Source organism: Gouania willdenowi, chromosome 16, assembly GCF_900634775.1.
Source record: "Gouania willdenowi chromosome 16, fGouWil2.1, whole genome shotgun sequence".
Classification (NCBI taxonomy): Eukaryota; Metazoa; Chordata; class Actinopteri; order Blenniiformes; family Gobiesocidae; genus Gouania; species Gouania willdenowi.
This window is the reverse complement of record NC_041059.1, coordinates 36,305,170-36,329,185: the sequence shown is the minus strand read 5'-3', so window position 1 is coordinate 36,329,185 and position 24,016 is coordinate 36,305,170. Positions and strand designations below refer to the sequence as shown.

Sequence of the window (24,016 nt, the reverse complement as noted above, 5' to 3'; positions counted from 1 at the left end):
TGGATTTGAAATGACAAGTTATCAATGGCACTGAGTGAGTTAAGGAGATCCCAAGTTGATTTGACCTAAAAAACTGACATTATCACACTCTGAATATCACCTGTTTGTTAGTAGAACGCTAAAGATTGGCTAGAATCTGCTGTTTTGGCAGCAATTTTTAAGAGGTGAAGAAATGCAGTTACAGCTTAGGAACATTGTTAATCTGAATCAGCATACCCAAACTGACCAAATAAGCTTGATTCCCCACTTTTACCCCCAAATGCTCCTCATTCACCTCTTTGAGAATCGTACCTTGTCTCCAGTGTACATGAGACATCATGCTCATGCACAATAGCATGAGTGTAGGAGAGAGCACAGTTTCCTTAGCTGACATTGGCCTTATCATGCACAGCATGCCCAGATATGCAGCTGTGATGACCCTGCTGGCAAATTCAGATAATGCCCTTATTGTTTCTTTCCTGCAGGTGATTCCTCTTTATGTATCTCTGCCTATCTCCCCACTGACCTTGCTCAAAGTTTCTCCCTCTCCAGCACAGATGACCTGAGATAATGTAAGGGCAGTGTAATTGGATCAAAATGGCAGCAAACGGGTGTGGTGTGCAAGAGTGAGAGACGGCTTAAGCTGGTAGATGACATTGGTAAAAAGTCCCATTGAGGAGCCATCAGCAGCCTCCTATCAGTCCAAAGCCAACTCTGCTGGTCCATGTTCATGCTTAGCTGTAATTGGCTTTCACATCAACATGAGGACCTGGGACAAGGGTTTGGTCCTCAGAGCTGTGCATGCCTCCGCAAGGTCGCAGTTCAGCTGAACTCGATTTGGCGTTTGAAATTGACAAGAATGCAAATCACGGCAAATTGAGTAAGCGGACGAATTGATTTAAGGCCCACGATTCTCTGCGACGCACAAATGAGGGGGACTTTCAGAGGTCCTTGAGGTACACCTCACAATATCCTCTCCAATGTAGTAGGGTTGAAAGGAAACGCCAGCGCTAACCATGTTATCATAACAAAGGCCATTAGTCAGTGACAGGGTGCATGTATGATGCTGTCATTTTATCAATACACTCATACATCTTCATATTGTATCGCAGTCTTCAACTCAATGCTGTAATTTACCCAAAGGACAATTAATTAAAACCTTGGCAAGTTGTGATGTAGTTGTTATATTCCCATTCCTCAGTCAAGGTGATCTTTTCTGACACACAGTTAACCCTCCTATTATCCTCAAATATTACTAACACATTTTCCCCTCGGGGTCAATCTGACCCCAGGGATGTTTGCCTAGAATTAATTTATCTTGAATAGTTTTGATCCAAATCTTCTTAAATTTACTGACAACATTAATGACCACAAGAGTATGAACCATATTGGTTGTGGTGATGATATGACCTTTCCTGCAGCGCCACTATCAGGTAAAACTTTCAGTTTTAGAGTTAGTGGATCTATGCAGTATTTGGGGTGATTCACTATAAAGTCCTCTGTCTCAGACACATCCTCCTCTACATCACTTTCACTGTGAAAGAGCTGTTCCAAAATGAGGATATTGTATGTAAGGTCACACATGGGTCACACAGACAGACAGGTTTTACACAACTGAAACTGCTTGGGGTCAGTTTGACCCAGAGAAACACCAATGCGTGCAATATGTGTTTAGCACATTGAAAAAATATCATCATGATGATTTTATGCTTAATCAATTGTACCCATCAAATTAGGAAAAGTCATGAAATATGAAGGTGAAATATGTTCACCATTGAATGATGAACATTGAATGGGGACAAATTGACTCAAAGGATAATAGAAGGGTTAAATAAAAGTCCACACTGTGCACTGCTGTTTGATTAGCAAACTTGCAGGTTCTGTTCAACTGCTCAATTCATGACAGAAGCCCCCATGCCCCACAAACCAAATCAGGTCATGATACCTAATTGTAGACCAATCAACCTTTTCTAATGTAATGTCACTTTTATTTAATCTGAATAAATGAGAAATCACTCTGAGGAGCACGTTGAGTAAGAAGGAGCAAGCGTGGGTACGACAGGAATGAACCGTTTGATCTGCTGAATATTAATGCACCGCTAAGATTATAAGGATTATTAGTTCTTTTCTCAGCTAACAATGGAGCTATTTTCAGAAGCCATCGATTAAAAGACTGAGGGAATGGCCTTTGATATGAGCACGCCTACATAAGGAGCCACTTTTGGATTATGAGTGCAGCTAATTTTGAGGCCACTCTCCAACCACTGTTTCTTCTTTAAACATTCAAAATTACTAAAGGAATTCATTTGGATATCTGTTTTGCTCCTTATTCATATAAATAAATAAGATAATAAATGAACAGCACTGTGCTTGATGTCATAGACCACATGTGTCAAACTCAAGGCCTGGGGGCCAAATCCGAGCATCCAATTCGGCCCCTAGGAGGAAGTAAAAATTACAGAAAACATGAATTATTGTGTAAATTACCAAATAACCCAGTTCTAGATATCTCAAATTAACCAATTTAATGAAACTCCACAATATTTTAGGCAACTTGCATTTTTCCTTTGTTTATAGAACATGACTGCAGTAGTTTTTAATTGCAAATTGTGGAAATAACTCAATTTTGCCACAAATCTTACAATTTCTCACAAACAATTCCACAAATGTACTCTAAAATAACACAAAAATTGGTAACAAAACCACATTTCTTGAAGTGAATTGAACTGATATTGAATACTTTTTTCTCCCACCTAAAATCTGCAGCCCACTTGAGATCAAACTGGTCCGTATTTGGCCCCTGAAATAAGATGAGTTTGACACAGACGAAGTTTCCTGCTCAAATGAGCTGAATTGATGGTTTGAGATGCCAATGACCAACTTGCTAACCTTTTTTGTCTCCCTTGTCTCCACAGGTAGGACTTTGACTGTGAGACTACAGTAAATGTGTGTGTTTTCTGTTGACTGTCACAGGTTTAGTCCCTACGAGTGGTATAATCCCCACCCTTGCAACCCTGAGTCGGATGTAGTGGAAAACAATTTCACCCTGCTAAATAGTTTCTGGTTCGGAGTTGGAGCTCTCATGCAGCAAGGTAGACGCCTCTGCCTGCCACCATTTTTTTAATACTAGCACAAGTCCCACTTTTTTCCCGGGGGTCAACTTTGCTCATTTGATGCCAGCCTTGTGTCCATGCATGGGGGCCTCTGTGCATGTAGCTAGTGGCTTCATAGGGACGATTGGAGTTTGTTGTGATCAATGAGTTTGAATGCATGTGCAACTTCACGTTTTACCATCCTTCCATTTAAACTGGTAAGTGAGCCTGACATCAGGATGTACGATACTGTATGTGTCAAATGAATGAGAAAAGCAACAACTTCTCAACTTTTATCTATAAACTAAAAAAACAGTTAAAGAATGTGCAGAAAGTGAGAGTTTTATTAATTAATTCTTTGGAAGTATTTGCCTGTGTCTAAATTAGAGAATACATCAACAAGTTTAGAACCCATCACAAGTGTTAGCGTAATATCTTAAAGTCTAGCAGCCTTATTTGATTGTATGGCTCCAGTCAACATTGACACGGTTGACATTAATGACATGTATTGTTGTGCATTGTTTATCCAGAAATAGTATTTTATTCAGCTGCAAGGGAAGGTTTGTTTTTGTTTTTAAATAAGGGTTTGGGATAGGTGACTACTGGTTAAGTTTTACGTTTTTGATTAATTTGATATAATGACATGATTTACGGCAAATTGCCTTTCATCACCAAATCAACAAAGAAGGTTTCTAAGAAATGCAAAACATTAGAGAACTACTCCTAATTTGATATTTTTATCAAGCAGGAGATTCATTGAGTGAGGTGTGGAGTACTAGTTGTGTCATTTGAGAGGTTAGTGGGAGGAGCTGGTGAAGCTGAGGCTTGGTTTGTTCACTCCCCTGATGTTAGATGTAGATGTATGTAGGGTTTATAGTTGAGAAGATGTTGCTCAGAGACTCAAAAAGCGTGAAGACATGGTACTAGTTTACAATGCAGAGACGCTCCCGTGCCTGAAGGCTTGCTCCGCCCCCCTAGAAAACTGTGGGATGTGCAGTTTGGTCATGACGTTACCTTGGGTACATGACAGTCAGCCCCAACCAGGCTGTGTTTGGGTTGGACTTCCCTCCCTGAGCGGGGGTCGCTCTTTGGTCTCTGCTCAGGTTTGTGAGATGAAACCTTGTATGAAGATGAACCTTTTCCACGTACGAACCTGCATGTGCTTAGCACCAAATGACTAGTTCTCATGTGACTGTTATCTTGGTATTCTTTGTTTGATTCTGATTTGTGAGTGGACAGAGTGGGTGGTTGGTGGTCATAATGAACATTCTTAAGTCTGTGTTTTAAGAACCTCTTGTGAATATTAAGAAGAAACTCTTGCAACAGCTTCTATTAACTCTTTCAGATAAAAAACTACAAACAATACAAAGTGTATGTGCCATTATACAACAGACTACTGCTCCCTTCACTGAAGCTAAATCCTTATGACTGAATGTTCTAGATGGAGAACACAATTTTATGCACAATGATAATACTTTAGTGTTCCATGTGCACTTGATCATTCAGATGTAGATCTAGAGTGTAGGACTGGGTGTCCTTCCACAGCCCCCATGGGACCCCGTACTGCTAAGAGTTACAGAATGAAGCTACAAACAAGCTCTTTTGTTGTTGTCATGTTGACATTCTCAGATGATGCTTGCTTCCCTCTAAAGCTGCATTTCTTCTGTATTCTCCAAAATGTTTATAGAGATAAAACTCACACAAACCAGTAACATCAAGAGTAGGAAAGTAATGAAATAAAACATGTACAGTAGCTGGCGCTATGATTAAAGTTGGTTGCAACACAGAAATAACCAAGGAAGAAGAAGATTAAATGGTTCTGTCAGCTGATCCAACAAATTAACAGAAAATGTATCATTTGCAAATGGCAAAAAACTCTGAAGTTGACAGTTAAAAACAACCAGGATTTTTATTAGCCATTAGGCCTAATATTCACTTTAGAAATGTAAACATTCTGCCTAATATTCTTACACACAACACATTCAGATAACAGTGATTATTTGGTCAAAGAAGAGGAAACGAAGAGACTAATTTAGGTACTTTGTTTAGTGTTCGCCACCACCTCGTACTCGCTGTATTTTTTCTCCTACAACGCTATAGCTGTCTGTCATGTCTTATTGCCTCCATGCATTCATTCTTATAGACGGCTCACTCTAGACAATAAAGGAGAAACAAAGTTTAATACAAAGGGAGACAGCAGTTTGAATCTTTCAGAGTTCCTGGCCTCATGTCCTTTTGACTCCATGGGTTACCTGAAAGGAGGAAGAAGAAAAAACAGGAGGCTAACAAAAAAACCACTGCTGGGCAGAACTAAAAAACTAGAAAAAGTTACTAACTGCTGGACTAAACTAAAGGCTGGAAGACGAGGGAGGCTTAAGTGGGTGGCCAGAGCAGGAGGACAGGAGTGGAGTGGAGAGAAGAGGCAGGCGGCAGAGGTGTGCGGTGGAAGCTGGGGTGGCGATCTGTCTGGGCTGGCAGCGGTGATTCTCCAGAGGGGAACTGAAGGTCTTCTAGGAGGCAAGACGGAATGTCGGAGGCTGGAGGAAGCTAGTCGGGAGGATTGCCAGTAGAGCTGAACAGGAGCGGTCACAGAACTGAAACGGAGGAGAATAAATGGGATTTAACCTTTAGCATTTAGCATCAGGAATCGGAGCAGCAATGAGCAAAACGAAAGTACTACGGTCCGGCGTCGAGTGGTGGTCACAGGCCAGGTTATACAGAGTGTGAAGTAAATGGAAGCAGATCAGACCATTCTCCACACAAGTAAAGTTAATGAGATGATCTCCCCGTACCAACCCAGCAGCTTCGTAAACAAACTCTGGAGGAAAACAGAGAAAGGAGGGGGAGGAAAGGAAAACAGGGAAATACTGCCCCTATGTGGCAGCAGAGGTGGAGGATGTGACAGTGTCTCTGAACCGATATGATGCACTCGCAGTGCTTTCAATCTATTATTACTAGTGTTGTTCCAATACCCTTTTTTAGTCTCGTTGCCAATACCAACGCCTAATTGCATAGTATCAAACAATACTGATACTTGCCGATACTGCAGTGTTTAAATAATAACTAAACCCCTTGGTTTTTGCTGAACTGCCACTAGGCGGAAATAAAAAATGCCTTGATTATGGGTGGGGCTCTTGAAGAAGTTAAGACCCACCCGGTCTATACTATAAAATCTCCAAAGACCAATTTATGCTATGCTAACTAGCTACTCAACACTCACTATAGCTCTCTCTCCAAAATGATCTCAATCAAACTTACTCACCACAGACATGGTCCAATGACACAGAAACTCTTTCTCAGCCAATAGTAAAATTGAATTGTAGGAACCAGCTTTCCACCCATAGAGGGCAGTCACTCTGACATTTTACAACAAAATACACCAACTTGAAAATGTTGAGGTGGGACCAGGACAAATCAACAGCACTACTTCATACCCAAATATGGTTTTGGGATTCAGAAAAGATATAATCTGTTTTTCGCCCAAAATCAGGTCCTCATAATCGCCGATATTTTCTCTCGTGTGTAGGGACTTTGGTTTGTTTTTCGGCAACATGAAACCGCGGCCCTGCGATTGGTATAGAGTGGCAGCTCCGGACCAATAGCGATTGCTTGCCTCAGCATGCACTAAACACGTAACCATGTTTCTGTGATCAGGAGTCGGGGCAGCGCTGTGAGTCGGGAGAGAGAAGGCGCTGCGTTTGAAGAAGAGTTTGATGCTGTACATGGCATCGGCGCGTTAATAGTACTTCCCAAAACCGATGCCAGCCTTTTAGTGCCATATTTGGGCCCCTCCCGATACTAGTATCGATATTGTCACGATATGAATTATTATATCGTTGATGTTATATCAGCGTGTTTACTCATTTGTGTTATGTGACAGTGGAACTAAAGGAATGGAACATTTTGAAAGCACTGCAGGTTGAATATTTTCTGACGCACCATGGTTCTGCCCACTCTGTTCACTGTGTGTCTGAGTCTGACCGTGACCTCGACCATAAATACACGAGCACTGTCAGTCCTGACTGGGAGCTGCCCCAGTTCTCCAGCCTCATTCTGTATCAACATTCACTCTGACTTATCTCTCATTCAGGATCTGAGCTCGTGCCCAAAGCCCTCTCCACCAGAATTGTAGGAGGTATCTGGTGGTTTTTCACATTGATCATCATTTCCTCCTACACTGCAAACCTGGCGGCCTTCCTCACCGTGGAGAGGATGGAGTCGCCCATCGATTCTGCGGATGATCTGGCCAAACAGACAAAGATCGAGTATGGAGTGGTGGAGGACGGTGCCACCATGGCATTCTTTAAGGTTAGTTGCTGCTAGATGGGATATTACTGAACTGTGACATTCTTTAGCACTGAACCAACGTGGAATACAGCAACCAATTCAAATCCATTCCCATTAACCACTTACATGAGTGCCTCTGAGCAGTGCTGATGCATTTATCTGCTGATTGCTCAGTACCCATCCTGCTCTGCATCTGGTTTTACCCGGACATGTCCTCTTTCACGTCTTGTCCGGACCTTTTGAACTTATCAAAATGTCCAGGTATCCCAGGGACCCTGAATGCATCTACAGGAACGCATTCATTTAAATTACTGTAACTCTGCTAATAATTGCTCTGTTTGAGAAAATCCAGCAGTTTCTGAAAGTTGAGAAGTTTCTCTTTACAGCCAGTATCATGTCATTATGATAATTTTACCCACACGTAATGGAATCATTAAAGATGCCAACATCGTCAGACAGAAGAGAAGAGACAGACTAAAGTCCAAGATGGATTGAAAGAGAAAAAATACCTGTGGATTTAATTAAATAATACCAGCAGGAAGATCCTCCTGGAAGATAAAACCTCCATGGAGGTTCAGAGACGGGCTTGACAATGAAGGAGCCACTGAAATGTAGGAAGTTAAGGTAATTTCTTTCATTTCTAGGAGATGTTTCTCATTGTTTAAATAATTAAAAGATTTTAAGAAGGTATACATGATATTTTTAAGCACATATTGTTATAATGCATAATAAAGGTTATTGACTTCGGTCATTTCCTTAAGTCTTTGTTATAAAAAGAGACATACATTTTTAAAACTTATAGACAATAACAACTTATTTATCTATTATATTGTATTTTGCCTTGACATGGTAGTTTCAAGAAAACCTCAAGTACTTTGAGTACGAAGAGGTCGGCCCAAGTTTCCTCTTTTTTAGAAGTAAAAATATGGGCACCCTAATGTACGTCATCATTTAATACATATAGTAAATGTTTTCACATTTACACATGATAACAGGGGTTGCTCCAAGAATAGAATAGCAATAACTGGGTAGGAATAGAGTGTTGCTTTGTATGATCGGCCAATTGTCCAGTTAGAGGACAACCTCCTGTCGATTCAAATAAGGATCCATCTTATTATTGTGGAATTATGTTTGGATTGTCTGAAATAGCTTTTCTCATCTGGAAAGGTTTCAACAACAAACAAAGCCTGTCAAAGGTATCCCTGCAATTAGAACCCAGTTATTTATATCATTGTGACTAATGTGAAAAGGTGTTATAACCCAGACTCCATTAGTTATTCTTTCAGTAGCCTGTTGTCCTTTGTTTTTATTCCTATTCTGGGAATTAATAAGTGTTTGTCCTCTACTGAGTAAACATATTCTGTCCACACGTTCAGTCTACGCTGGCTAAAAAAACAAGGCTATGATGATGGATGGAGTGTTGTGACCAGGCTTTTCATCAGCCACAGTTGATTCATCGCAGCACACTCTGGGCTGATGTGCTCACGCATCATAATCGTCGTTTGAAGCTGGGGGAAAATGACTAAATGCTTACTGTTTCTGTAATCGTTGTCTTCTGCTGTGAAATACATGTCTAATGGTGGCTAATTATCCAAATGTCTGCTCAGGAAAGTCTCTGAAGCATTGAGGCGTCTCACTCATCTTCCAAACAGGAACGTTCCCAACGGACTGTCGCCACGATAACGCTGAATAATTCAATAAACAAACACACAAGGCTGCTGTGACTTCCTTGTTAGCTCATAAAAATCACACCTTATTAGAGACAGTGTCTGTTTTTCACCTTGTGTGAATAAGGTGGGGGGTGATGGCAGTAGAGATTCCTTTGCATGCAGGGATATGGCAGAAGGCTTCATGTCCCCAGGCTGAACAAGGCTGAATTGATTTGCATTAGCCATACAACACATCCTCAGCATAGTGATTCAATCAAGTGGAAAAGTGTTATTGAGATGATGAACCTGCTAGTGGGGAGAGGAGGGAGACATGTGGAGAAGGAGGGGTGAGACCAAGGCAGGCTTTAAGAAAACACGTTTTTATTGTTGAGATAAATGTGCTAATATTGTCTCTACAACAAAATTACAGAAAATAATAAGGTGTTGATTATGACCGTTGGCGTTTCCCAATGTCCCGGGGATGTTTGTTTCAATAATGAGAGAAATCGAAGGCAAGAACCTGCCAATATTCTCACAAAAACACCTCCAGGTCTCCATCAAGTTAACATCCCTAATTAAACATCTACTCTCTTGCTCTGGGGTCAAAATGCTAGTTAGTAAAACACTGTTGTGTTCTGTTGTGCTGGCTGTACTTCTGCTCCACAGAGATCAACCATATGTGGTGCTGTGGAAATACAAAGTATAGAATTAAATTATGAAAAAACGTCTGTATGTGCAGGTGTGGGATTATCTTTAATGTTCTCACTTAGTTCCATATCTTTATTAAGATAAGATAAGACTTTATTGATCTCCCAAAGGGGGAAATTTAGATTTTGCAGCAGCTCCAAAAAAACAGGGAAACAGGAAATGTAACAGCATCAAACAATAATTTAATAAAGGAAGAAAAACTACAATAGAATTAAATAATACAAGGCGTAAGCACTATGTGCACTTTCGCTTGTGGAAAGACCGATCAGAAAGAAACAGACAAAGTGAACAGCATTAATGAGATTGATAATTATTTAACGGTCTGACTGCAGATGGAATAAATGGTTAGGATGTAGAGTTAAAAAAGTTAGTAACATTTTACTTGAAGTTTTTTACATAAGGCTGACATTACACTGTCATTATTATGACATGACACCTGTCATTAGCATGAATCATTAAAAAGTAACTAAACCCCAAACCCACTTTTTTCTGATAAATACAAAAGTATTTGAGTATTAAGTAGTGCTGATGATTGTTCCTCGTCCAACTTTTAAACTTTTAGTAAAAGTATTTTCATTTTGCATATTTAGTTGTAAAATGTCAGAGTGACTGCCCACTAAGGGTTGAATGCTGTCTATTGCAATTTATTTACTGTTTACTTTCACTGTTGGACCCGCCCCTCCTATAAAAGCTGGGAGGAGGGAGGAGGGTTTCCTCCAATCACAGCCCTCCTTGAGCATTCATTCACAGTTACAATGCGGAACTCCACTGCTCCATGTGAAGCAGCCCTCTGCAGCGGTGATGTTTTTAAATCTGTGCTTCTGCACAGCAAATCCAGCATGTCTAAATTAACACTGTCAGATTTGATTTCAACACTTTTAAAGTGTCTATATGGGTCCACCCCAGAGAGTGTTAATTGGTACCTTAACTCTAATAAAGTATCAAATACTAAATCTGTCTGGAGTAAATAATTTAACACTTAGTAACACTAACTCAGTGTTAGAGTCTAAATATTAACTCTTCAAGAGTTTTTTTCTTTTAACTACATAAGAGTTATTTTTAAATAATACTAAAAAGGTACAGTATACATTTTGTTTTTAACTTTTAGAAATTCCTTGGGAAATAAACATTTAAGAGGCAATTATTTTCTGAAATACATTTATTTCAAAACATGCATCACAATTAGAAAACAATTTCTAATAAATGTACATGTTTTCACTTTCATTAGAATATTGCTTATCAAAGGGTCTGACATATGTGAGCTGTTCAATGCAAATAACAGCATTTTGATTATTTTTTTTTATTTCAACACATTATGCATGGAAGTGTTGATCAGGATAAGTCCACCCTCTGTGAAGAGTTGAGACTGAAAGCTGAATTTCTCCATAACTGAAAGAAATTAAGAGAATTAAAATGTCATGAACTATTAAAACCACCAATTCAAGTTGATCACTCACACTCACTTAGTCTAGACCAATTTAAATTGCACATAAATACAAACCCTCTTGAAAAAACTGGAGGAAATGGAAGCATTCATCACTTTGTGGAACTTTATTGTACTTCTGCACTCCCCATATTCCACCTTTGCAAGCATCTCCTGCATGGAGATTAAACCAGAAGTTGTGTAAGCCCAATCATTTTACAAGAAGACAATTGTGGATACTTTTGTTCATCTTTAAAGGCAAATTTATACTCAAAAGTAAGTAAGTAAATAACATTTATTTATATAGTGCTTTTCACAGATAAAAATCACAAAGTGCTTTACAATAACAGAGAACAGAACATGTTTGTTAAAATTGTGCTCTCTTAATCAACGCACACAGACAATAGTTAGTGCCGAAATAAATACAAAACCTCAACCTTTTTTATTTTTACCTAAACCGTGTGCACAAAGATCTGAAGGGATCTAAATGTTAACGTAGAACCCAATCAGAACATCTGTCTTCAAGTCGTGGCATAACTGCATGTCAGCCTTTCATGATCTGAAATTTGCTTTAGGTGTACAGTAGTCCCTCGCTGTTTCACAGATTTTTTTACAGTGCAATTTTGGATGCATTTTTTTACAGTGTATGAACGTGCATTGTGTCCTGATTGGCTAATGCTGCGTTCACCCACCAGCAACACATCCAACTCGCTGAGTTTCACTGTCTGCTGTAGTGAAAACCACCAGTGAAAAAAGCCGGTGTGATTAGCGGCTAATCCCAGTAGATCCCTCCATCTAACCCAAAAAAATGCCAACATAGCTCCAAAGGCATCATAGTTTAGCAAAGGACACTTAATGAGAGCCTTCATGACTCCTCATTCATGCTAATGACAGATGACAGAGTAATGTCAGCTTTATGTATACAACGTCAAACAAACTGTGAACAAAAAGTTTAGGCACCTTGAACAAGCTTGAGGAAGAAGGACAGTGAGGTGGTCAGCACACATTCTATTTGTGGTGGCTATTTGGATAAATTAGATGGAGTCAAGCTTTAGTGTTGCTGGTCAGATGTGGACACAGGGAATATCATGTCAAAGGGTTTTGGGAAACAGACCAGTCTGGGATCTCAGAGGTTAACAAGCCTTCAGCGTGTGTGCCTCAGTGGATCTGCTGCTGTTCAGTGCTTCCAGTGTTATGTACTGCATGTTACTGTTAGTCATAGTCAACAAATAGCGGAGTCTCCTCAGGCAGAGACCTTGGTGAGTGCTATCAGTGTACGGTGGTATCTGGCCTGCTTAGGGCAATCTGACCAGAAGATCTGTATTTACCTATCATTATTAAACTCATGGGTCGTACAATAAACAACTTCAAACCCCAGCAGTGGTTAGTGAGGTGTGGCCACTGCAAAGCCTGCTGGGATGAGAGATTTAATTCCCCTTTAATTCATAATAAAAATTCAATCCTATTTCAATCCAATCCAATATTTAAACTGACCTTGTAAACATCTAATTCTGAATAAAAATGGCCATTCCCAATTAAACTTAAATCCAATTTACGTGGCTGGCTTATTCTGATTTTCATTACGAATGGAATAATTCCTCGATCTTGTTTACATTTAATTCCGGTTGAAATTAATTCCAGTTGTTCTACACATGCTCATCTTGTCGCGCTGGTCACGACATAATCCAGGATGGCCGCCAAAGCAAGCACTGGACTATTTATTTAATAAGAACATTAAAAGACATGGATGTAATAAAAAGAGTGGGTGGACGGAAGCATAAACATACGGACACAGGCTTCACCTGTGGACATGAAGCCCTGCAACAGGACACAGAGCTTTGGGTCATCTGAAAGTTATCTTTCCACTCAACATCCTGTAGATGGAGGTAAAGCAGCCGTCGGAGTAACCGGCCAAAAGTACGTCTTCTATCTCCCTTTTCCTGTTCATCGTATGTTTTTGTCAAGCTGCTGCTTCAAAACTACAATCAAAATCAAAATAAAAATTGCACTTATTATATTGTCTTCTATGTTGTAGCCAAAAAGAATAGAATAGAATGCTTTTATTGTCATTATACACAAACTACAACAAAATAAAGACAACTCTTGTGTTGCAAGAAGATATAGAGATAAAAAAAAACAAAAATAAAGATAGATAAGTGTATTTACAAGGGGAGCAACTAAGGCGATAAATAAAATAATAAATAAGCAGTGTGTTTTTCCCTGATAGATGTGATATGTCACGTTCGCCTGCTGTCCAATCAGAACCAACAGACTTAAAGCAGATTTGAATAAAGGCTGATGAACGTGTTTTCCATGTAAACCTCAATTCAGAATGATTATTTCCATGTAAATACGAGGCAAAATAATTTTATCATATTTTATTTTAATTCTGAATTACCAAACATCATGTAACCGTGGCCACTGTCTCAAATATAAATATCAATGACTCATTTAGAATGACCTGTGAGGGGCTTGGAAACCCCTGGGTATTCTTTCTCCTTGGTCTTAATATAGTCACTGCAACCGCATGTGCTATGAAGATGGACTAGTGCATCAATTAGGTGTAGGTCAGCATCCCCCCCCGGTTAGCATGGTCAGAAGCTTTAACGCTGAGCTGCTTAGGGTCAGCAGGCTGATCAATAAATTGGTGAATTGTTAATGCTTGCAGGTGATTGACTGATTAAAACGGGTTGGATGAAAATGAAAAGAACTGAAAATAGATTATCGAGCAATGTTGCATCTTAGAGCTCCTTGGAACCAACCTTCCTTTTGTTTTATTCATATCCTTTGAGTGCTATCTGCCTATTCAGGACAACAACAAAAATCCATGATTGAGAGCGACAGGTCTGTGTAATTTGATCCCTTGTTGAAGAATAATGAAAAACAAATAGAGGGAAAAAGCCTCTTAAAGGCATCTTTTCATTAAAATTCATTTTTCATATCTACTGTTAGAATGTATGGATCATTCTATTGGTGTGGTTAAATATTATATGTGATGCATATATTCTGGCTTGTGAGACGGAACAGAATCAATGCTTCAGCTTCTGATCTTTTGTTGATTGACTTTGTGGCTGCTGAAGCTCAGCACACATTGTCCTTCTTTTATATCCACTGTTGCTCAGTGTCAACAGTGTATCATAACCACTATATGCAAATTGTGGTGTGGGAGAAAAGCTTCATAAAAGCAAATCTGTTTGTGCTGACAGAAACGTGCTCCGCCCTTCAGATCTCGGCATTCTTTTGATTAGGACCCTTTGAAATATATGCAAAGCACTTGTGTAAGCAGCCAGCGCCTGCTCTCAATGAGGACCAACTGTGTGGTTGTGATGGTGATCAAGGCTACACACAGACACACTTTACTATGCACAAGTCTTCAGCCTATATATACTCCTTCAAAATGACCATAAACTAATCAACACCACAGGGTTCCCTACAACATAGTTTCTATGTAGACACACGTCTTCATGTGTTGCATTTTATGTTATTATATTAAATATATAAGAACATGTTACAGGCTTTTTGTTTAGCTCTACAAACTTTGACCAGAGCATCCTACATATTTTGGACAGAATCAGAAATGTTTTAAAGGAGACATATCATGCATTTAAATCCTTCCATTTAACATATAAATCATACAGTTGTGGTCAATATAAAGCGGAACTGCAATGCTTGGGTCTGAATTCCTCATTATTATAGCTCCACCCCTTTTCTACCCCTTTTCTGATGTGCTTCTGAGAGCAACTCGTTTTGGTGCGGTCTCTTTAAATGCAAATGAGACATTTCATACCCCGCCCCCTCTCCAGGTTGCAGAGGTGACACTCGGTTCAACTCCATTTTTGTAGTTTGATAGAAGAGATACAATTGTCTAGTGGCGCAGAAAATGTTTATACAAAATGTCAACAACGGAAGACTTGTCCATCCAGCCTTACATGTTCGAGCCAGAATCGGACCCAGCGGAGCGAGATGAAAATGAAGATGATGAACCTGCAGAACCCTAACAAGTGAGCTCAATCTCAATCTTTTATTTGTATAGCGCCAAATCATAACCAATGGTATCTCAAGACACTTTACAGTAGAGCAGTCTTAAGGACGGACTCTTCATTTTATGGATACACACATATGCATATATACGTATATACACATACATATGTATCCCACACCCAACATGAATTCATCATGGCGGCAAGGAAAACCTTCTGTTAAGCAGCAGGAACCTTGTGTGGATCCCATTCCTATGATGAACAGCCATCCACGTTATGCTGTGTTGGGTGTGTGCAGAGGAGAGGGTGGAGACAGAGTTGTTGAGACTCTGTAACTCCACACTGAGGATCCCACGGACCTGCAAGACAAAAGCCAGAAGGAGTACAGGAGCAAACACACAAGGGAAGAAGCAGACATAGAGGGAGTGTTTGAGAGAGGAATGGAACCCTCTCCGGTCCCTCTCTAACCTAAATGACCTCTCTCTTAACGCCCTCTCCAACCTCTCTCCAACCGAGCATGCCAGACCCCCCCCGGCAGTCTATGCCTATTGCATCTTAACTATGAGCTATGAGCTGGTTCCTAACTTACCAAAGAGGATTGTTTTGAGCCTAACCTTAAAGGTAGAGAGGGTGTCTGCCCCCCGAACCGTGGTTGGTAGATGGTTCCAGAGAAGTGGGGCCTGATAACTGAAAGCTCTTCCTCCTATACTACTTCTAGAGACAAATGGAACAACGAGTAGGCCAGCATTTTGAGAGCGTAGTGTTCTGGGGGGATTGTATGGCACTACAAGCTCCTTGAGATTGAGCTAACACAAGCACCGAGCAAACGCTAGCGCCAAGACAGTACAAGGAATTTGTCTTGGTAGTCGGTGCACGAAAAAGAAAAACAAAGAAAAACAAAGAACAAGAAACAAGCCAGCAACAATAATAATAATAATAATAATAATAATAATAATAATAATAATAATAATAATAAATATAAAGGATGAGGGATAAATAAAGGATTTATAGAGAATAAAGGATAAATATATATATATATATACATGCATATATATATGTATATATATACACCAGTTGCTGTTCACGTTGCTGTTTTTCCTCTCCTCCGGCTCTTCACTGCGTGAGCAAAGGTGAGCGCACCTTTGAGTAAAATGTCCAGTAAATCCACAGAAGAAGCGATGAAAGTGGGAAATAAATCTTTGGGGATTGTTGCCCTGACGTTCAAGAGCTCTTCTCTGGAATAAGAGCACCCAGTAGCGGATTTTATGACAAAAACAAGACAAAAAAGTGCGCACCAACACACCACAGCAGCCATCTGCGGTGCCATCTTGACTTTATTTCCATGATATGAAGAGGGGGTACACAATAATTAAAAAAAAATGGAACGGCTAAACCCTGAGTTAGCTAAAATAGGTACAGACATCCCTGTAATAGTGATCCCAGGAAAAGGTTTTGTAGAATAACAAGTGAGTTTAAAAAAAATTGGATTGGATTTCAGTATGAAGACAGACACCTCCTGATTAAAATTAGAAATTAGATTGTAAATCATTGTCTATTACCAGGAAGGGGTTTAAAGGTCCCATATCATGCTCTTTTTCACCCATCTCCATTTGTTCTAAGAACCCCAATAACATAGTATTTGAGGTTTATTTTTTTCCAAACTCGCCTGTTTTCCACAGTTTTAGCCTCTAAAAAGTCACTTTCTGAGCAACTCTACGCAAATTGGCTTACGCATATTAATGAGTGGGAGTGTCTATAAACGAGAAACTGACTTCCTCCTTCCCATATGGTGACGTAGGGCCAGAGGACGGCCCGCCCTCCTCCCACCCACTCTGTAGCCGAGCTCATGTTGCTTTATGAACATGAGACACAGCGTGGGGGCAGGGCGTTCACCGGTACATACATACTGTGGTGTAATTGTTTTACATTTGTGCTATTGAACGTACCCTTGTTAGGATCAGCCAATAGAATGCGTATATGTCTATGGCCTGCTCTGTTGATTCACGTGACATCACTCACACTGCTGCATCACGACAAAGCGACAACTAGTAATGGCTGCAGCCTGTGGGAAGGTCCAACATCCAGCCCGCAACAGTGAAAATTTCAGATGGAAGGCAGGAAGTGAAGCTTGAGAATCTGCCGTCTGAAATAATCAAAATGCTGATGTTTTGTGGAGTTTACGGCTGCTCCAATCGTTTTAACCGAGAAAAGGAAAATAAATTTTATAGAGTACTGAAGATTGTCGTTCACAACGGTGAGAAATGTAAAAAGCTCACAGAACAACGGCGTAAAAAGGGGATTTTAAACTCCTGATGCTGTAGCAACCACTTCATTAGAGGTATGTTAGCGAGCTTACTTTGCTTTTGTGGCTGTGTTTCTATAGCATTAGGTTGTCGTTAAATGCTCATTTACTATTATTTACCTTCTTTCTTTCACCCCTGCTGCACACTGTGCACATAAAGCTGAACACCCAAATGCTATTTCACTACATGTCATAAAGTACTATTCAGTAGTAGTAGTAGTAGTATGTGACAGAGTATTCTTAATGCCCCCCATTTAATACTGCCGGGCGCCGACTCTGCATAGACTGTAGAAAATACATACATAGCACTGCACGAAGGATGCTGAAATGCTCACCTTCGTGGGCGTGTCTGTTTCCATGTCAATCACGGCAGAGAGCTTCCTGGAGGCGGGGCTTCTCCAGCTCAGTGCCGAGTCAAATTCATCATCAAAGTGTGAATGCGTCATCAAATTGGAGTGAGGTGTTTGGGCTCACCCTGCAGTAAGAAAGGAGCAAATCACCATCTAAGTAACGATTGAAGGAATCAATGAAAAAAACACTTTGGACATGTGTATGAAGCCCTAATAACACTTTATGATGTTTAAAGCACAGAAAAGTCCATTTATCGTAACATGGGCCCTTTAAATATCAAAACACAGTGACTAAAGAAAGTTGCAGATGCGGTCCAAGAGGAAAGGCTCCCAAAGCAAAACCCAAACGAGGTGAACCCTAAACACAAATCACATGGTAGCTATTTAAATAGAAAACTAAGATACTAGCACAAACAAACTGGGCAACAAGAATAATATGAATAAAATGAAGGTCAAACAGAAATTAGGACTAAACAATTCCAGAAATAAATGTCTTTACACAGATAAACTAAAACTACTGCATATATTCTGCATAGCCACATGCTCGAGCCATCTCCGATTGCTAAGGGCACAAAGTGAGGTAAATGATGATAGGGTTGACTAATAAATGCCAAAATGACTTTTCTCTACAACCACTGTGCTGAAATGCAAGCAATTTAAACCACTGACCCTTGTACGACTAAGAAAAACAAACTTTAAAGCAAAATAAAGTCCAACAATGTCAAATAAAAGACAAATCAAAATTTAATCAACTTGAGAGAAACTAATGTATTGAAATGAATCAAAGAAAGGAGCCATTTCTAACAGAAACACTCAAAATAAAATCCACTAACTCCCAGGTCATGACAGCATGAAATCATATGATTGGGTATAATGCCAGTTATATTGATTATCTTACCATCACTGAGTACCAGTCATAGAACACAGTCATCAGATGAGCGTTAATGTTTCACTTAAGATTTATTTAAGGGGTGCAAACATAATTTCAAGATGCATTGTTTTTTTAACAAAACACAAACAGTATCCATTGTTCTTGGACTCCTTAGAGGGAGAACTGGGGAGCGCTCTTTCTGGGGATTCCTTTGTTCTGACTTCAACGCTCATTGTTGGCAACAATGGTGAGACCTGGAGGGGTCTGAACCCGGGGGGGTGTTTTGTTATTGGACTTCCTGTTTTAAAAAACGCAATTCTGAAATATACCAAGGCCTCACCCTTTTATATTATAAAGACAGGTTTTATTTTTAAGTGGAACAACAGCATCCACAGCTGTATGCAGTGGTGCTATTGCACTGTTAGGAACTTTGTGCTCAGCACACAAAAAGAGAGAAAGCCATGATATGGAACAGGAGGATGGTAAACTACAACGAACACTAACTTTCTAACTTTGATTTTTGGGATTACAAATTATTAGAGAGAGGCTTTCATATTGTGGCTAAATTTGGTTTTCTCTAGAATGAAAACAAATCCACTTTGCAGCTACATAATACGACAAAGTTGTTTACTTTCTTGTTTTAATGCTTGCAGAACTTTGCCTTTTGCCTTTGGCCTTTTCTTATTAAAGGGTACCTGTAGTGAATTTTAATTACAAGCTCTATCAAAAGATGGTGTATAATATATTAGGGTTAGCCAGGTAAAGTTTGTCTAAAAAGCCTGTGGAGCAGACGAGCACTAAGAATCTGAGCCTCAGAGGACTATAGGCTCAGCATCATCTGATGTAACTTTGTCAGAAAAACTTACCTGTTTGTTAGGGTGTCATCAGGTGCTGATCCTCAGAGGTGGTGGATCATGATCCCATCAACATTTCCTTTCACGCAGCTTTTATCTCAGTTACTAGCCATATTTTTGCATTTCCAACACACTGTAGACCAGGAGTCGGCAACTCCAGTCCTCGAGGGCCGGATTCCTGAGACTTTCAGATGTGTCCCTGCTCCAACACACCTGAATCAAAGGAATGGCTCCTTATCTTGGCCGTTTCTCAATTCTAAGTATGCATACTCCGTACTTGTACTTGTGGACTCCTGGGGAGCAAACTTTGAGCACGGACTTGCAGAGTGCGAAAGTACGGACTTTGCATACTCGTCATTTTGGGACAGAGTAAACTTCCTGACATCGTTTTGCCCAACCATGTGGAGTATGTGGGCTCCACTGTAAACATCAAAGACAATAATATGTATCATTGAGTAGATGTCATTATTTTGTAAACCAATAAAACATTTTGTGATAAATTTTTAAAAAATGAACAAACTCTGTAATTACAATAAACGTGTGTGTTTTGTTTAATATATTGACAGTCCCTATAAGTAGGTAATCTGGTCAGTGTATTTTTTGTAACTTACACATGTGCGGCTTATCTTCCTCCATCATCATCTTTGAAATCATGACCTTGTTCGAAGTGCATGCTGGGAAATGTAGCTAGCGGAGTACGCACCTCTGATGCATGCTTGGTAAAACAGGCCGAGCAAGTTCTAATCCGGGAATTTACAGTGGACTGGCTGAGAAGTGGACTTTAAATTGGAACAGGACTTGTGATGATGTATCACGAGTCCACGAGCACACAAGTCTGCACAAGTACACAGCTTGAGAAACGGCCACTGCTTCACCAGAGCTTGATGACAACACATTGGTTTCAACCAGGTGTGTTGGAGCAGGGAGACATCTAAAAGTCTCAGGAATCCGGCCCTCGAGGACTGTAGTTGCCGACCCCTGCTGTAGACCAACTGAACACTGTTACCTCGTGTTACTGAGTTCAAGTTTCTACTCAGCCATGGCTCATTACTGCTGGTCACAATAGATCTTTTTGCCACTACCTCCCACAATGCACTATTTCTTTAAAGCGACAGGTCATGCTGATTAACGAACGTGCATCATATCCTGACCAAAAATGATGGCTCTGCATAATTTATGCCCCAAGGTAAAGAATAGTTCTAATCTTTTTAAATAAATATTTTGTTTATTGGTAATACATTAAACTATTTTTGTTATATACATTTCCACTACAGGAACCCTTTAATGACAAAGTAGTAAATAAGTAGAAATAAAGTCTGCCTACCATCACTACAAACATTGTTATGTTGCATGGCAGGGATTGCCTCTTTCAGTGTGTTGTTGTACTTTAGAGGAGTAAAATTGTTATTTTATTCTATTCCTTTTCTCCTTCTATTCCCTTTGGTCCTTGTGTTTGGTTGAACGTACATTGTTGGCTCTGAATATTGGCTCCACTGCTACAACAGGCTGTTTTGCGCCGTTTTAGGTCTCGCTGATGAGAAACTACTTTGGTTCCTCACTCACAAGTGCAAAGAGGTGATTCAAGTGGAACGATTAAGCCTTTCAGATGGGAAGCTGAACCTTTAGTCAGAGGGTGTTTGAGCTGTCTGATTAAGCCAAAAGGGAATTTCTCAGTATTGGCTTTAAGTTCATAGCAGGAATTTAAATAGTTTGTTTCCTGCATGGAATATAAAATCAGCAAAATGCTGGGTGAAAAATACATGTCCTGAATGAACATTAGATACGATTACAGGCTCGATATCTAAGATATATTATATCATCATTTTGCTCTGGTATTGTCCGGCTCAAATGAGGCAAACTCTGAGTATCCCATTCTTGAAAGTGTGGTAAGTTCTTCTCTGAGTATGTCACCATGGTAACATTCTTTGTGAACTGAACTTGCTCGCAGGAAGGTTTCGTCTAAGAAACCCAGGGTTTCTTTCTACATGGCTCCGCCCACACGAACGCCGCTTCTCAAGGAACACGTTAATTTACCTTGAAACTCATTTCTGACCACACATTAGTAACATCACACACCGCAGACGTGGCTCACATCGTTACTAATGTTGTGATGCTTTACGTTTTTTTTTTGCAAATGGTTGTTTTCTTTACAACATTGGGAATAAACAGCGGGTAAGGAAAAAGACATGGGAGCATAGGGTTGTGGGTTCGAACCTAAACTGAGGCATCTTTTTTTGTCACATCTGTTTTTACAATAAAAATCAATATAATTGACGCTACGTCAAGCGGCCGGGGCTGTCTTTATAGCCACTGCAGTGGGACGACAATACACTTCCTCAACTTACTTGGTTCAAATGAAAGTGGAATACTCCTTGAATACACCTTTTAAATTCCATTCCAATTCTATTTTGAGTGAACTCCTCCATTAGTAACTCTGTAAGTTGATCATTTAAACCATAAGTACAGGTGGAGCTGCCTCTGAAAAGTGCTGTAAACTTATGCTGTAGAAGAAGTGATCAGCCCTCTCTATGCAGCAGCCCTCTCAGTGTGGCTGCCCCGGCGCCGCACATACTATTCATATTAATCCCCTGTCGTGAAGTGATGAAGTGACAAAAAAGCACGACTTGTCAGCAATTTAAAGGGGGGTATCATGTTTTCTTCAGGCACATAGTACCATTCTATAGCATAGCCAATTTTTTTTTTAAATGCAGCAAATGTTAGAAAATAAACTTTCCCACTGTAGCACATGATTCATGGCGCCTCGATTTCACCTCTCTCTCTTTAAGAAACTCCAAGCTTGTTTGACACACCCATAATCACTCCCCCTTCAGTACTCATACAAACACGCATGGATGTTGTTTACTTCTGTTTTTTTGTGCGCTGTATTTGGATACTTTCTACATTTTTACATCATTAGAATGATTATCAAAGTGAGGAATGCTAATGGGTGGATGGAGATCTCCCTGTCACACACACACACACACACACACACACACACACAAACGCTTACCCGTGTTGCTGCTGTTGGCGTTATAGTCTAGAATGGGGATCACATTGTGTCTGTGTACTTATTAATCCACTTTTGAAAAAGCTCTTGTTTTAATGCAGTCATCTGAAAAGGCAGGCAGCTACTACGATGACCTATGCACACGCAGTTCCGTCTCAGCTCTTTGCTGCTACTACAACTGTTTTGACGGTGCTGGAAGCGGGGGAGGGGTACGAGCTTTATTTACATTTTTATTTTTTTTATTTTTTTTATTATTTTAATGCGTACATTAATGAGTACAGACAAAAGCTAAATCTGCGGAGGCGATTGCTGTGCACCATAACTCGACTGGTGACGAAAGGTCCGAGGCGTCTCTAGGAGGTGGGGGCGTTCCTAGGAGGACTCAGGCATATTTACGCCTAAAATGGATTAAAGATTACTCAAACATGAGTGAGCCAAGGCAACACTCCAGGCATGTTTTTAATGAAATAATGACATAGCTGTAGTAACATGATATAAAATTTGAAAAAGTAGATTTTACATAATACCCCCCTTTTAACCAACTATCGTAGCTGAAGTGAACAAATCACTCTCTTCCGGGTGGTTGCCATGGTAGCTCGTGTTTGCTTTAATAACTATGCTTGGGAAATATTTGCATGTGACTGTAAAATGCCATAACAAAGGAAGACTGAATGACACTGATGTAAACACTATATATATATATATATATAACTGCTTTGTTAGAGCCCAATATGTATATATATGGAAAACCGATGGTAAAAAAGCTTTTGTAATTGTATCATTCAATAACTTCAATATGTTCTTCATTTCTGTTGCCAGGAGGTCATAATTACAATTAAAATTAGTTTGCAAAATGTTAGTTGACAATTTTGAATACTACTGCTCACTTGGTTTAAAGTTTAATGATAAAACTCCCCAAAATATTTATCCTATATTATATATCCTATATTAATCCTAAGCTTTGCAAACATTTTCACCCTGTGTTGAATGTTTTTTTGCACAATGCATAAAAGGAAAATCCTGCTGCTTGCACTACATGACAAATACTTCTTAATACACATTACAATGATTCACCCAAGTTTTGGTGGAGATAATGTGATGGTCAGCATGTTCAGGATTTCATTCAGTCTGGATGAACATCCAGCTGTGGCTCCAGCTGTGAATGAACTTCAAAGGCATACAAAGTAAAAATTCTGAAATGAATCAGAGAAACCTTCAGTATTTGGGTTTTTTTCTTCTCTTCCTTTCAAAAGATATGCAAAAGAGAGCACAAACACTTTAATAGCCAAGTGATGACTTAAGAGGATCAGACAGCAAGAAGCGTTTGTGGATTAGGTGTTTTCAATAATTAAGAGCGCTCGAATACGCTGTTTACTGAAACATCACACTTGTGCTCATGCTTATTTAGCTTTTGTTGCTATTTGGATTTCACAGCGTTTGATGCTGCACGGCAGTTGGTTTTAAGTGTCATCACTGTGTGTGTGTGTGTGTGTGTGTGTGGAGGCTGTGGAAAG

At 39.8% G+C, this 24,016-nt stretch overlaps 1 protein-coding gene across 3 annotated transcripts in view; it reads left to right on the top strand.

The window, feature by feature from the left end:
• Positions 1 to 24,016, top strand: part of grik2 (glutamate receptor, ionotropic, kainate 2) — a 376,713-nt gene that overhangs the window by 300,200 nt on the left and 52,497 nt on the right. For 2 of the 3 annotated variants that reach the window (XM_028469698.1, XM_028469697.1), the window contains exons 13-14: positions 2,953 to 3,071; positions 7,162 to 7,379. In XM_028469698.1, coding sequence (XP_028325499.1) covers positions 2,953 to 3,071; positions 7,162 to 7,379 — 337 coding nt within the window. Of the gene's footprint in view, positions 1 to 2,952; positions 3,072 to 7,161; positions 7,380 to 24,016 lie in introns of those variants that run through there. The other variant, XM_028469699.1, reaches the window with a different exon arrangement.